The sequence below is a fragment of the Varanus komodoensis genome, unplaced genomic scaffold (genome assembly GCF_004798865.1).
Source record: "Varanus komodoensis strain SLA01 unplaced genomic scaffold, ASM479886v1 scaffold11, whole genome shotgun sequence".
NCBI lineage: Eukaryota > Metazoa > Chordata > Lepidosauria > Squamata > Varanidae > Varanus > Varanus komodoensis.
In genome coordinates, this window is record NW_025335317.1 from 19,483,094 (window position 1) to 19,496,571 (window position 13,478).

Here is a 13,478-nt window from a genome sequence, read left to right on the forward strand (position 1 = left end):
CAGGTTGTCTGCGTCTTTCTTGAATCCTGGTGCCCAGAAGTGGACACAATATTCCAGATGAGGTCTAAGCAGTTCTGAGTAAAGAGAAACTAGTACTTCACATGATTTGGAAATGATACTTGTATTAATGCAGCCTAAAATAGCATTTTGCTAACCGCCCAGATAGCCTTTGGGCTATTGGGGCAGTATAAAATGAAAGCATTAATTAAATAAATTGCTCTTTTTGCAGCCATATTGCATGGTTGACTCATATTCAGCTTCTGATCTATAACACTGCCAAGATCTTTCTCCCTGGAAGTATTGTTGCGCCATATATTCTCCATCTTGTAGCAATGCGTTTGGTTACTTTTACTACGTGAAGGACTTGGCATTTGTCCTTATTGATTTGCATGCTGTTGCTTTCAGCTCAGCACTTCAACAGACCAACATCTCTTGAATCTTCCGTCTTCCATGGCATTAGCTCTTCCACCCAATTTTGTGCCATCTACAAATTTGATAATCTTTCCCTGTACTTCCTTGTCCAAATCATTAATAAAAATTTTGCAAAGCTCTGAGCCCAGAACTGAATGCTACAGTTCCCCGTGTGTTACCTCTCCCCACTTTGTGAAGATGCCATTGATGAGCACTCTTTGATTCTGTAGCTAACCGTGGATCCACCTGATTGTCGTTCCATCTGGCCCACTTCGAGCTAGTTTGCTAATCAGGATATCATGGGGCATGTTGTCAAATGCATTGTTAAAGTCAAGCTAGATTATGTCCACAGCATTCCCACAATCCATCAGGGAGATTACCCAAACAAAAAACGAATCAGATTCATCAGGCAGGATTTGCTCTTGAGGAATCCATGCTGGCTTCTAGTAATCACTGCATTGCTTTCAAGCTGTTTGTAGACTGCTTTATAATCTGCTCCAGAATTTTCCCAGGGATTGATGTCAGACTGACTGGTCTGTAGTTCCCAGGTTCTTCTTTTTTATTGTTCTTGAAGATGAGGGACATTAGTCCTTCTCCAATCATCTGGCACTTCCCCTGTCCTCCATGATTTCTCAGAGATAATAGACAGTGGTCCTGAGAGTTTTTCCACCAGCTCCTTTACAACTCTAGGGCAGATTTCATTGTGCCCTGGAGATCTGAACACATTCAGCCCAGTGAGAGGATCCTTGACCGTTCACCCAGCAACCTTTAGCTGTCATAGTGCTCCTGCAGCTTGTGCTTTCCCTTCATCAGGAAGGTCATAGATCTTCTTTAGGGAGAAGACAGAGACAAAATAGGAACTGAGCCCTTCTGCCTTTTCTTTGTCATCATTCTGCCTTCCACAATGAGTAGTTGAACACCCATTTTTAACTCTCTCTCTTACTTTGGACATAACCTGAAGAAGGTTTGTTTGGTTGCTTTAGCATCCCATGCTCGCCTCAGTTCATTCCTAAATGTAAGCCTTCCTGAAGCCTTCCCTGAAATTCCAGGCTACCTGCCAGTGTTCTTTTGTAGCCTGACCTTTCTTCCTAAACAAGTCCTTTTTTGTGTTCAGGTCATCTCTAAGTTTTTTTGTGAAGCCACATGGGCTTCTTCTGTTGTCTTCTATTCTTTTTCCATGTTGCAGTTGTTTGCCATTGTGACTTTAGAATTGCATTTGAAAAATAAAATCCACCCATCTTGGACTTCTTTTCCTGTTAGAGTCACTTGCCATGGGACTTTATTTATCATTGTTTTAAGTTTATTACGATTGGCTTTCCTGAAATCCAGAGAACATATTTGGCTTTTGCTTCCTTTAGAATAAAGAATTACAGTAAGGCATGGTCACTTTCCCCCAGTAGCTGCCACTTATTTATTTATTTGGGTATTTTTACCCCGTCCAATACCTTGCAGGTCTCTGGACGGCTTACAAGTCGAAATCCAATAAATACATACATACCCAAATAATACAAAATAATCCGCGACTGAGCATAAAACATAGTTAAAATATTAAACATTAAAAGTACGGAAGAATAAAAAGGGCCACTTTATCCACTAGGTCTTCCCTGTTGGTTAGTATCAAGTCAAGGATAGCCATCCTCTTGTTCCTTCCTCCGCTTTCTGTTGGAGGAAGATACCACCAACAGGTATTAGGGACCTCTTGGAAGGGCTGCGTTTGGCAAAATTTGTCTCCCAACAGATATTGGGGAAATTAATAATGGCATCATGCCCCATTGAAACAGTGGCAGTTGGCTTTTCAAAGGTTTCATCCTCATCTTTTCCTCGACGGGGTGCTTGGTAATAGACTCTAACCACTGTGCTCCCTTGATTCCTTGCTCCATTTATATTAATCCAGATCTTGATGGGGCTACTAAGCTCATCCTCCTGTATTTCTGCACAAGATATGTAACTTTAACAGAGAGTGTGACTCCACTTTCCTTTCTATTCCTTCTGTTCTTCTTGAACAGGTTACACCCTTCAGTTCTTGAATTCCAGTACTGGGAGTCAACCTACCAAGTTTCAGTTATACCTATCAAGTCATATTCACACAGTTCCTCCAACAACCCCATCACCACGCAGTTTGAAAACCACTGATTAAGTATATTGCTTATAATACCTACAAATTAAAACAACCATGTTAAGTTGGTATACCTTTGCTGTTTGGGACTCTGTTGTACAGCTATTTGGAAAAATTACTGGGTCAACCATGGCAAGTCCAGATTGATGTCTCGATATTTTACAATCTGAAAACTGCCAACTGGGGATAGATTCTGCGGTTTTCCTGGTTTTCCTATTTTTTCCTCAGTGATGGATAGCCTGGATGCTGGCCCCACCGTTGCCTTCCTCCTCCTCATCAAGTGGCAGCCATTGTTCACCGTTGCCTCTTCTGCCACATTAAAGAACACTGCTGTGAAGCAAGCAGAAATGCACAATAACTTTGAAGATTCCCCCAGCTGAGATGCAGGAAGTCAGTGGAGAATTTTCTAATTTCAGCACTGAAGCAGAAAGGGATTCACTCACCGTTTTAGCTCACACATGCAGCTGCAGAAGCAGATGGTTCTTTATACGTACTTTGAAATCTGTGGCTTGCACACCAAGTCTGATCCATAACTAGATCATTTTGCTGTTTGGCATCAGTTCTTTAACTTCTGCAGCCTTGCATACACTATGCCGATGAATGCATGAGTATATTTCTTAAATAGTATCCTTCCACATCAGTTATTCTACTAGTTGCAGAATGTTGCTCTGCCGAGCACAGGAGTCCTGCTCTCTGCCATGGTACAGAAGAAAACTAGCTTAAAGGTTAGCCAAAGCTATGCAGCTTAAATTTATCATGAAGCCAAGTATAAAGCAAAGCCAATGAATAAAGATAAGTTTCTGGAGAATATATATTTTGCTGTTATCGTCAGTATTTTGAAATCCCCAGGCATAAGATACAGTTAATGATTGATAACTGTTTATGACACCACCCTCCTCCTTTCCTGTTTTGTTGTGTTCCAAGACGAGATCAGACGTGACTGATGTAACCTATAAAAAGCTGTGCTTGTAACAGAAGGGGGAGATGCTGAAAGGCTGGTCAGGGACTGCTCCTTACCATACTGCAGCATTAATAAAAGTCCATTTGAATTACAACTTCCTCCTAATTGGACTGAACTTCCTTTAAATTTAGTCTTTCCTTCCACACTGGTAATCTTATGCAGCAATCCCTTTTGCTGCTTTGATTTTTAGGCGTTGCTTCTACACATTCAAATCACAAGAACCAGAAACATTCTATATTTCTATCTACAGATAGATAGATAGATAGATAGATAGGAGAGCGACCATTTTGACGCACACCATTCATAGCTTTGCCAGTAGCCACTTCTCTCATCACCTTTCAGAGTTTGTCGCACCAACTGAAATTTCCCATCTTACGAGACACCAGTGATAGAAGGAAGTAGTTACCCGTAATGGTCACAAACAGAGATGTGTTCTGTGTCCCTTCTTAAAAGAGGATCATGCCCTAAACATTTAAACATTTTTAAGTCAGTACATTTTAAAGGGACAGCAATGCTACCTGAGTGAGTCCCAAACATCTAAGAGGGGATTGTGATCAGATGGAGAATGGAGACACCTAGAGGAAACTTGCAGACATTACAGTCGAAACACTACGTATTTTCAGGCTTTGGAGTAATTCTGACTAACAATGATCAGTGCGAATACAGTTGTCTCATCAGGGAGGTGACACGCAATATAACAATAAGAATAACACTGGGGGGATTTTGGCGCTTAATTTGGCAAATCTCCATTATTCCTCATAGTAAATAGATAATAAATAGGATTGCCAATCAATTTATAAATTGATTGGTCATCCACCTTTTATGTGATTAAAGCTGCAGAACGATATAGTTTTCTGGGAGGAAGTCTAATTGAACTCAATGGGGCTTTCTTCTGGGTAGGTATGCATAGCTTTGGGCTGCAAACCAATTAAATTTAAATATATATGTATACCATGAAAATCTTGATGCAGATACATTTTAAATAGTATGAAAATGTATTATATTATTAATTGAGTTGACACAGGTCCAGCTTTCTGACATATTTTATTTCAACTGACCTTACAATCAAGGCTGTTTCTTTCTGATGTTATCACCTATCCTTTTTCTTAAGCAGGAACTAAATCCTCTTTTTTGGCAAGGGTTCAGATAACTATTTACTGATTGGGTTCAATTTTGCAACTATAAATAGTTTACCTTTCTTATTTCCCACCTCTAAGAGGATATATAGAGTCTTTTGCAAATATAAAATATATCTGGAAGAAGCTTTTGAGGTGCATTGCTTCCCAAGATTACCTGGCATCACTGAGTATACAAAAGGTATTCTCTTCATCCACCGGTCTGTGACCTCATGGGGGTGCCTCACCCTGCTTCATAGGAGGCCTTCATCGACCCTGGTTTGGAATCCACTTGGAGCAGAGCCTTCAATGTACTGGCTCCCTCTTAGAACTTCCTGCCTGTTGGTGTTAGACAAGCCCCGCCCTGGGCTGAAGGCATTTTATTTAAACTACCCCCTCCCTTCTAGTCTCTTTTTTACTGTTTAACATGCAGGTATTTGATTGGATATACAGAATCTATAAATCTTGTAAATGAAATAAATAATTGGTGGTTGAGGCCCCATCGGTGAGGGTGTTCAAGGATAGGCTGGACATGCACATGGTGGGCATGTCATGAGCGGAGCCTGCTGGAGCAAGGGGTCAGACTAGATGACCTGGGAGGCCCCTTCTGACTCGCTCTGCTTCTATGTTTCTAATCACATACATTTCTGAAGATCTTTTTGATTTAACTTTCTGATGAATTTTCCCTAACATCCAAAAGTTTTGGAGTCACATCTGCTTGAATATCACTTCCTGCCCTTTCCTAAACTTCTGGGACTTTTAGAAGTCCTGCTCAGTATGTTGTGGATACTGGACATGTGAGGCAGGAAGCTGGATCATGCCCATTAACATGTGTGAAAAGGTCGTGTGTGAAAAGGGACCGTGTCGCACACAAATGCCTCACCACCTCCCATGCCGAGGGGGGGGGGGGCCTTTGGAGAGGTTCTTGAGCTGCAGTGTCTATGCCTGTTGCCTAACTGATGGCTGGACTGAGCTGCTCCTGATACCATACTAACTGCACTGAGGCCTTCAACTCTCCTACAAACCCAAGAGACTGAGGAACAGGAGCCAGTGGCAGGAGGAGGAGGAGGAGGAGTTGCCTCTCCACCCCACCTGTGGGATCCTCCAGTTTGTGGAGTTCTGCTCCAGAAGACTTTGGCTGCCACCCGTTGTAAGAAAGAAATGAGTTGCATTCATCCTTATTTATTTATTTTTATTTATTAAAACATTTCTATGCCGCCCTTTGCCTCGGGGCGGCTCACTACATAGAATAAAATGCACAATAAATTAAAACAATTTAATTAGCTATCCTTAGATTGACCCCTAAGTTTGTCATAACTTTCAGTTATGATTCCCTTCCCCCAGATTCCAAGTGGCAGGCATACAGATGAAGAACACTTTTTAATAAAGCTTTCCGAGCAGGAAAATGTGCAGCCAAGTGTAATATATTCATCTTCAAAGTGCCAATCAAATATTTCTCAGATGACAAGCCTTGGACTTTTAAGGTAAACTGTACGTGGTTTGGCAGCCTTTGAACAAGGGTTTGTTTTGCCATGCAATTATTAAATACTGCCCTGCCAAGGTCTTTTATGTAAGTGCATCATTGGGGCTCTCTCTGTGTCGTTCCAGGCTGGCCGTTCAACGTTTTCATGTGTAAGATGAGTGGGCTGGTTCAAGGCATGTCCGTCTCTGCATCTGTGTTCACACTGGTGGCCATTGCAGTCGAAAGGTATGCTTGCATCGCCGGCTTTCTTCTCTGTTGCTTCTCCTGAAGTTAAGTCACACGGTTATAGAAACCTTACCTAGGAACATACTTCTGGGATGGACAGGGTGTGTACCCACACACAGACACACACAATCAGGCCTATACCTTTCACCAGATACCCATCCTTCTGAGCAGCATTGGGAGTTGTAGTCCAATACATCTGTGGTCCCTGGCTGAGGAATGCTAGTGTCCGCTCTTCTGGGGAGAGGAAGAGAAATAAACTGTCAGACACAATGCACTGGGACAAGCCCCCTAAAATGTGTTCCTTTGTTTTACATAGTGTTTAGCAATAACTTATGGAAAATATCAATTAAATATTCATTCGTTTGTTCGTTCATTTCTTTTCTATACCCTCCGGCAGCTGAAACTGTCTGGGCAGTTCACAATAGCACATAAAAATAACAATAAAAGATAGATCATATCAAAACATATTAAAACATTAAAATCTTACAGTACAATATTTAAAATCAAATTTAAAGTAGATTGTGTGTGTGTGTGTGTGTGTGTGTGTGTGTGTGTGTGTAATAACCTGAAAAAAAAATTTAAGACCTGTTTAATAGCTAGCAGGCCACAGTAGACCACTTGAATGCCCTTCAGTACAGGAGAGTTTTACCTGGTGCTGAAAAGATAGTAAAGTTGGCGCAGGGCAGCCCTCAGTGGGAAGCTTGTTCCAGAACTGGGGACCACCACTGAAAAGGCCCTTTTTCATGTTGCCACCATTAATTTATGCATTTATCTCTGGCAAAACCAACTACCTTCTCCCTCAGGATACTCCCTATGAACAAACACAAACAGCTATGTAAAATGGTGGGTTGATAAATAGATACATTTATCTATGTATAATATTTTAATTCCTTATTAGTAATGTATCAGATTTTTACTATTGCCACTTTCTATTTATAGTGTTCCCAAGAAGTTACTACGTATTTCATTGGGGGTTTTAAAAAAAACCCTTTTAGTTAGCCTTTTCTGAATACTTCAGCAGAAGGCAACTGTGGGATAGAATTTAACCTAAGGATTACTCCATTTCATCATCACAAAAATCTGATGAGGGAGTTTAGAGCTGACATTTGCTAACGAGAAATTGTTTGGTCAGTTTGTACAAAAGCATTTTTGAATGACTTTTGTCCCACAGTTCTCCTCCCCTTCTAAAGAAGCTAGAAGGTCAGGACTCAAACAAGGATGTCTTGCGTGTTTCTATTAACACACCATGTGGTTGGGGGGAAGTGCCAAAGGCATCCTTGGGGTGAACAGAAGGCCCTTTGAGCCTGCCTTCTTCCGCTACATTCCACAAGCACCTCAAACAGCCATGGAGGAAATACGGGTTTCTTACTCCTGCTCTGATAGCTGAATACATGGCTTTTTCTTTCTCACCTAGGTTTCGTTGTATAGTGTACCCATTCAGACAGAAATTAAGCCTGCGGAAAGCTCTGGTCACCATTGCTATCATCTGGGTCTTAGCCTTAATCATTATGTGTCCCTCTGCAGTCACCTTGACTGTCACCAGAGATGAATACCACTTCATGCTAGACGGCTACAACAATTCCTACCCGCTCTACTCCTGCTGGGAGGCCTGGCCGGACAAAGAGATGCGCAAAATCTACACCACCATTCTTTTTTCTCACATTTACCTTGCCCCTCTCACCTCGATTGTGATCATGTACACCCGGATTGCCTTCAAACTCTTCAAATCATCTGCACCCATACGTGGCTCCCAGTTGGAGGAGCATGAAGGGCGGAGGGTGTCCAGGAGGAAAATCAAAGTGATCAATATGCTGATCATTGTGGCACTGTTTTTCACGCTCTCGTGGTTGCCCTTGTGGACATTAATGCTGCTGACGGACTACGGGAGCCTCACTGAGTATCAGCTCAACCTCATCACAGTTTATTTCTTCCCATTTGCCCATTGGCTGGCTTTCTTCAACAGCAGCATTAACCCAATTGTCTATGGATACTTCAATGAGAACTTCCGGAGAGGCTTCCAAGAGGCCTTCAAAGTCCAGCTCTGTTCCATGGAAAGGGAACACAATGACACCTATTCCAATCAGAACAACAGTGGATTCCTGTTTGGGGCACGCAATCGAATTTTTGTGGAAGTTCATGGTAGTGACTCAGCACAGCCCTCTGAATCTGGCCAAAGCAGCCTTTTGAAAACAGGACTGTTTCCTGTGAGGAATGGACGGGTAGCTCACCATGGCGTGATGGTGGAGGATTTGGAGAGTAAAAGTTGCTCTCCCAATATGGTCACTGCCCCAGCTTGGGATATCTAAGGAAATCTGAGACTTGGCTAGATAGCATTACTTTATTTTCTGAGCACGTGAACCAAACACATTTCAAGTAAGCGTCACAAGACCAAGACATCTAAGTGAAAGGATATGACATTTGGGGAAATTCCCTTTCTTCCAGTACCAGATTTTGATGCTTCAGTGCAGCACAAGCCAGTTTTTAGAAAGCATTTCAGTTTATAAAAGTATATTTCTCTGTTAAATCCTCATGTATCTTCAGAAGAGACCTTGGATGAGATTTGGGGAACCGGATATGTGTTTCAATGGGAAGCATGGGTGGTTTGAAAGGACTCCATTGCAGGAACTGGTCAACAGTCTCATTGCTTGGATGCTGCTGGCTTTGCTTCCTTGACGATGCTGATGCTGATCACAGAAAGATTGAGGAGAAAGGAGGAGAAAACTCTCCATCCAGGAGGATAAAACTCTTCATAGTACACACAAAGAAAGGCATCTATGTCTGCACACCAATCATTTAGTTTACATCAAGCCCTAATGGCCCCATAAACTAGCATGGGATTATTCCAGGACGATTCAGAAGTTACCATTGCATTGTGGCAACCACTTCCACACGATCAGGTTCATGCCACCCTGCCACCTCCGGCTTCTTTGATCCCCCACCGGTCCTCCATTCCGATACTGGCCATGTCTCCAAGCTTAAGTGAAAAGACTGGATACCATATGCACAGCGCTGATGCCAGGTTAGCCATGGCACCTCGAATCTGTCATGCCCCAACAGTACCCACTCAGTATAGGAACTGTGTGCGATGGGTAGGTAACATCGCTCTGTGGTTCCCAAATGTGCAAATGTATAGATGTCTGAAGATGATGGTCATACTGCATGACCTAAAGATTGCTAAAGCAGGCATTCTGGACCTGCCCCCACCTCCCGCGTTAATGCAGTTAGCCCAGTTTCAGTGCTTGGTGGATCTCACCCAGCATGGCATTTTCTCATTCCAGTGCAATGAACAACTCTAATCACAAGTATCGGATGTTTGGGTTGGGGAGAGGAAGGATATGGAAAGCACCAAACAATATTCATGTTTTTTCAGAAGGACCATAAATTACTGAGAGTAATGGTATCTTTATTGTTGCCCTTTATCATTCTCGAAACATGCAAAATTATACATAAACCAAAAAGAGACTTGTGGCACCTTAAAAGCAAACCATTTTATTCTGGAAGAAGCTTTCAAAGACACTGTCCACTTCTTTATTTCCTGTATTGTATTTCTAAATCACCCAATAGCCGAAACTCTGGGAGGTTCATTTATTTCTCATATGTATATCCTGCTTTTCTTCCTTTGAAGGAATTCAAGGCAGCTTACATAATTATCCTCCTCCTCTCAATCTTATCTTCACAACAACAGCCCTGTGAGGTAGGTTGGGCTGAAAGTCATCCAGTTAGATCCATGGCCAAGTAAGGACTAAAACCCAAATCTTTTGAGTCCCAGACCCACACTCTTAACCACTGACTTTCACTGGTTCACAACAATTTCTCAAAATACAGAAGAGATAATTACAAATACAATGAGAAACACAGTATAAAATTCCAGTATATAAATGTAAAGCAGCTAAACATTCCAATATACAAAGATTTTAAGCAGTTTTATATCTCTAAAACAATCTCAATAACAGCTAGACCTAATTAAAATAGCTGACATCACCCATCATATGCCATGAAATGTCTGGGAACAGAGGGGAGTTTTAACCCAATGCTAAAAAGATGTTGGTGCCGCAGTGGAGAGATCATTGCCTTGCCATTTCTTAAAGTATATGAAGTTTTAACCTCAAATTGGCAAGATTCTATGCAGATGCTGGAGGATGAATGTAAACTACATTGTCATAAGGAACTGAAAAGCAAAAACTATGTATAATGATGATTGTTTTAATGACTGCCACTCACAACACATTGCTGGGTAATAATATAGCCATCATTGCATATGGTGCATGAATTAACATACTTAGTGTGATGTTAGAATAAAACAAAAACCTTTGCCCTTATTCAGACTGCAAGAAATAGAGCTGAATCTCTTCAAAAATTGTACTTCAGCAGTTTTGAGTCTTTACTCAGTAAAATTGCTTTACTCAGAAATGGCCCCCTTTAGGACAGTGACAGAGGGACCTGGTTCTCACACCAGGACTACCCAATGTGAGCAACTTACATTAATGCTGCTGTGTGTGGCCACTATTTTGTATATCCAACCCCAGCCTGAGGTTTGTTGTGTTGTGTGAACCTGGCAAGTGTGGGTTATGTGAGGGTTAAATATTTATTGTAATAACTTATTGTAAACAATTTATAATTCTTGAATAGACCATGGGCTATCTGAGGGTAATTTAACCCTCAGATAACCCATGCATGACCCATGCATAACCACCTCAACACCTGAGTGCAAAGCAGTACCCATGGGTGCTGTAGCTCAACAAGGACAAATAACCCACAATCCTACAAACAAGGAAATGATAGGCATTAAACATTCCCTACATTGGTTCACAACTTGCTGTGAATTTTGTTTGCCATTTCATTAGCCATTTACTTACTCTGGAGAGATCTTTTTGGCTGTATTCCTATTTTCAGTTTTGGATTTCACCATCCTGAATGATGCTTTGGTGTCATCTGTTCCATTGCTTAGCACTTTCCATGTTATTTATGAATATTAAAGGGTACCATATTCTGGGAAGATTTCCTGCCCTGCTAGAGCAAGCTGTTTCATCCTAACCAGTTGCAAAATTAGTAACCTACCAAAAAGATGATCCACCAGTACTTGTATCTATTTATCCCATAACTGCAAAGTTTAAGAAATGTTAGTGAGATATTTCATTAAAAGTTGGTTATGGCAGCCTTCACCAAAGCTGGGATCCTCCAGATGTGTTGACTACAGTGCTCATAATCCACAGCTAATACGACCACTGGCGTATTGACCAGGGATCATGGGAGCTGTGGATCACACCAGGTTGGGGAAGACTGCTTTAAGTCTATAACATGGTCAGATTATCCCTACCTAAAAGTTTTTTGACATGCTCAAAAAATTCAAGATTTGGTGAGGCAGAAGACAATACGCCGATTTTTCAAAGCAAAGTCCAGCTATACCAATGTTCTGGAACACAGGTGCAGACCAATGTTGGGGTGAAGGCTAGATTTCCACCTTAGAACCTCCATGGACTGGATGCCATCAAGGAGGGCATGGCTACCCCCCCCCCCCTTAGCCTCTTCTGTGCTGGAAGAGGCCAGGGTGATGCTGAAGCACCTTGGCTGGTGCACGTGGCTGCTCTTCCCAGCACCAAGCAATATCCTTGCTGCCCCGGTCATCTCCAGTCACATGTGCATGGGAGGGGCATGCAGGCAGAGCCTCCCTGTTGTCTCTCTTTGGAAGAGGGGGGATTCCTCAGAAACCAAAACTTTAAGGCCCAGGCCCAACCTCCTGGTGGAACTGCAGTAGACTCCAAACACAGGATTGGAATGCCTGGAGGGCTGAATCAGACCTGCGGGCAAGAGATTCTGCTCTTCTTTGGTGTCTCAGAATGTCAGTTACACATGAGTAGCACTGCTTTATGTATGTTCTACACTGATTTCAGCATGACTTGTCCTTGCCCTTCAAACACATTCCCGGAATGGCTGGGCAATTCTTTAATTTCCCTTCTGAAGAAGAGAGAACAAACTCACTTCATTTCAGGAAGGGATGCAATTCTGCAGCATGAGGTTGTCTACCATACAGACAAAGAAGACTATCTTTCTCCTCTGCCTTTAACAGCACCTTGACCTGCAGAAATCAGGAGATAAAGCATGAAGATAAACATTATCAACTGCTAGATAGAGGTGAGCAACCTGTGGCACTCCAGACATTTTGGCCAACAATTCCCAAAATGCTTCAGCATCAACTATGCTAGGAGTTGTGGCCCTCTGGATATATTGGCCTAGAGGTTATCCATCCCTGTGCTAAAGCCTACAGCTCAAGCTGCTGTTAAGTTACAGGAACAAGGACGGTTAAAATAAATTTGGCAGGTCTGTCTGTCTTTCTGTCTCCATTTCCGTGTCTCCCCATACCCCTAGCCTAACCCCTAAACTAAAATTGCATGATTAAAATATTATTATTTATTTATTTAGAAAATTTCTATGCCACCCCATTCGTCGAAGCCTCCAGGCGGCTCACAAATATATCAATTAAAATATTATACAGTAAAAATATAAAACAAGTTAACAATATAAAATAAGTCGCCCTGGCCGAAGAATAAAATAAATAAATAGTATTAACAGTTAAAATGATGTTTGAATAAAAAGGTCTTTGCCTGGCGCTGAAAAACAAAAACAAATAATTTGTCAATCCCAAATTTTAAAGTCTAGAACAACCAAGAAAATGAAGTGTGTGCTTCAGAAAGAAAGTATCCTTGAAGGTCAAGGGCAGACACAAGTGGAGAATTAATTTTGTGTGTGTGTGTGTGTGTATATATAATTTTTATTATTTTCTTGACATAAATACAGAAAAAAGAAAGGTGTATATATATAAATATATGTAAAATAAACTAAAATTTCCAAGGGATTTTGAATAATACATTCAAGCCCACAAATTTCAAAGAGACTGAAAATATCTCTCTTTCTACCATTCAGTACTCTATGGAAGTTCAGAAAAAAAGGGAGTTATTATTCGGTATACTGACAAATTTTCCAATCACTTTATATCAATTATAAATTAATTTGCTAAATTTAAGTGTATGCTACCTGTACTATGCCTTTGTCTTCCATTACACTGTGAGTAAAAACTACCTATGCCAAAACTTTATTTGTCATATCAGTCACTTCTTGTCTTGTGCAGTAAAAATAATAATGTTGCTATGAAATAACTGTTGACAGTGT

General features: G+C 41.3%; 1 protein-coding gene across 1 annotated transcript in view; it reads left to right on the plus strand.

The window, feature by feature from the left end:
• Nucleotides 1-9,444, plus strand: part of NPFFR1 (neuropeptide FF receptor 1) — a 29,161-nt gene extending 19,717 nt beyond the window's left edge. The window contains exons 3-4 of the mRNA XM_044420106.1: nt 6,212-6,311; nt 7,726-9,444. Coding sequence (XP_044276041.1) covers nt 6,212-6,311; nt 7,726-8,617 — 992 coding nt within the window. The 3' untranslated portion in view covers nt 8,618-9,444. The remainder of the gene's footprint in view (nt 1-6,211; nt 6,312-7,725) is intronic.
• Nucleotides 9,445-13,478: the final 4,034 nt, after the last annotated feature.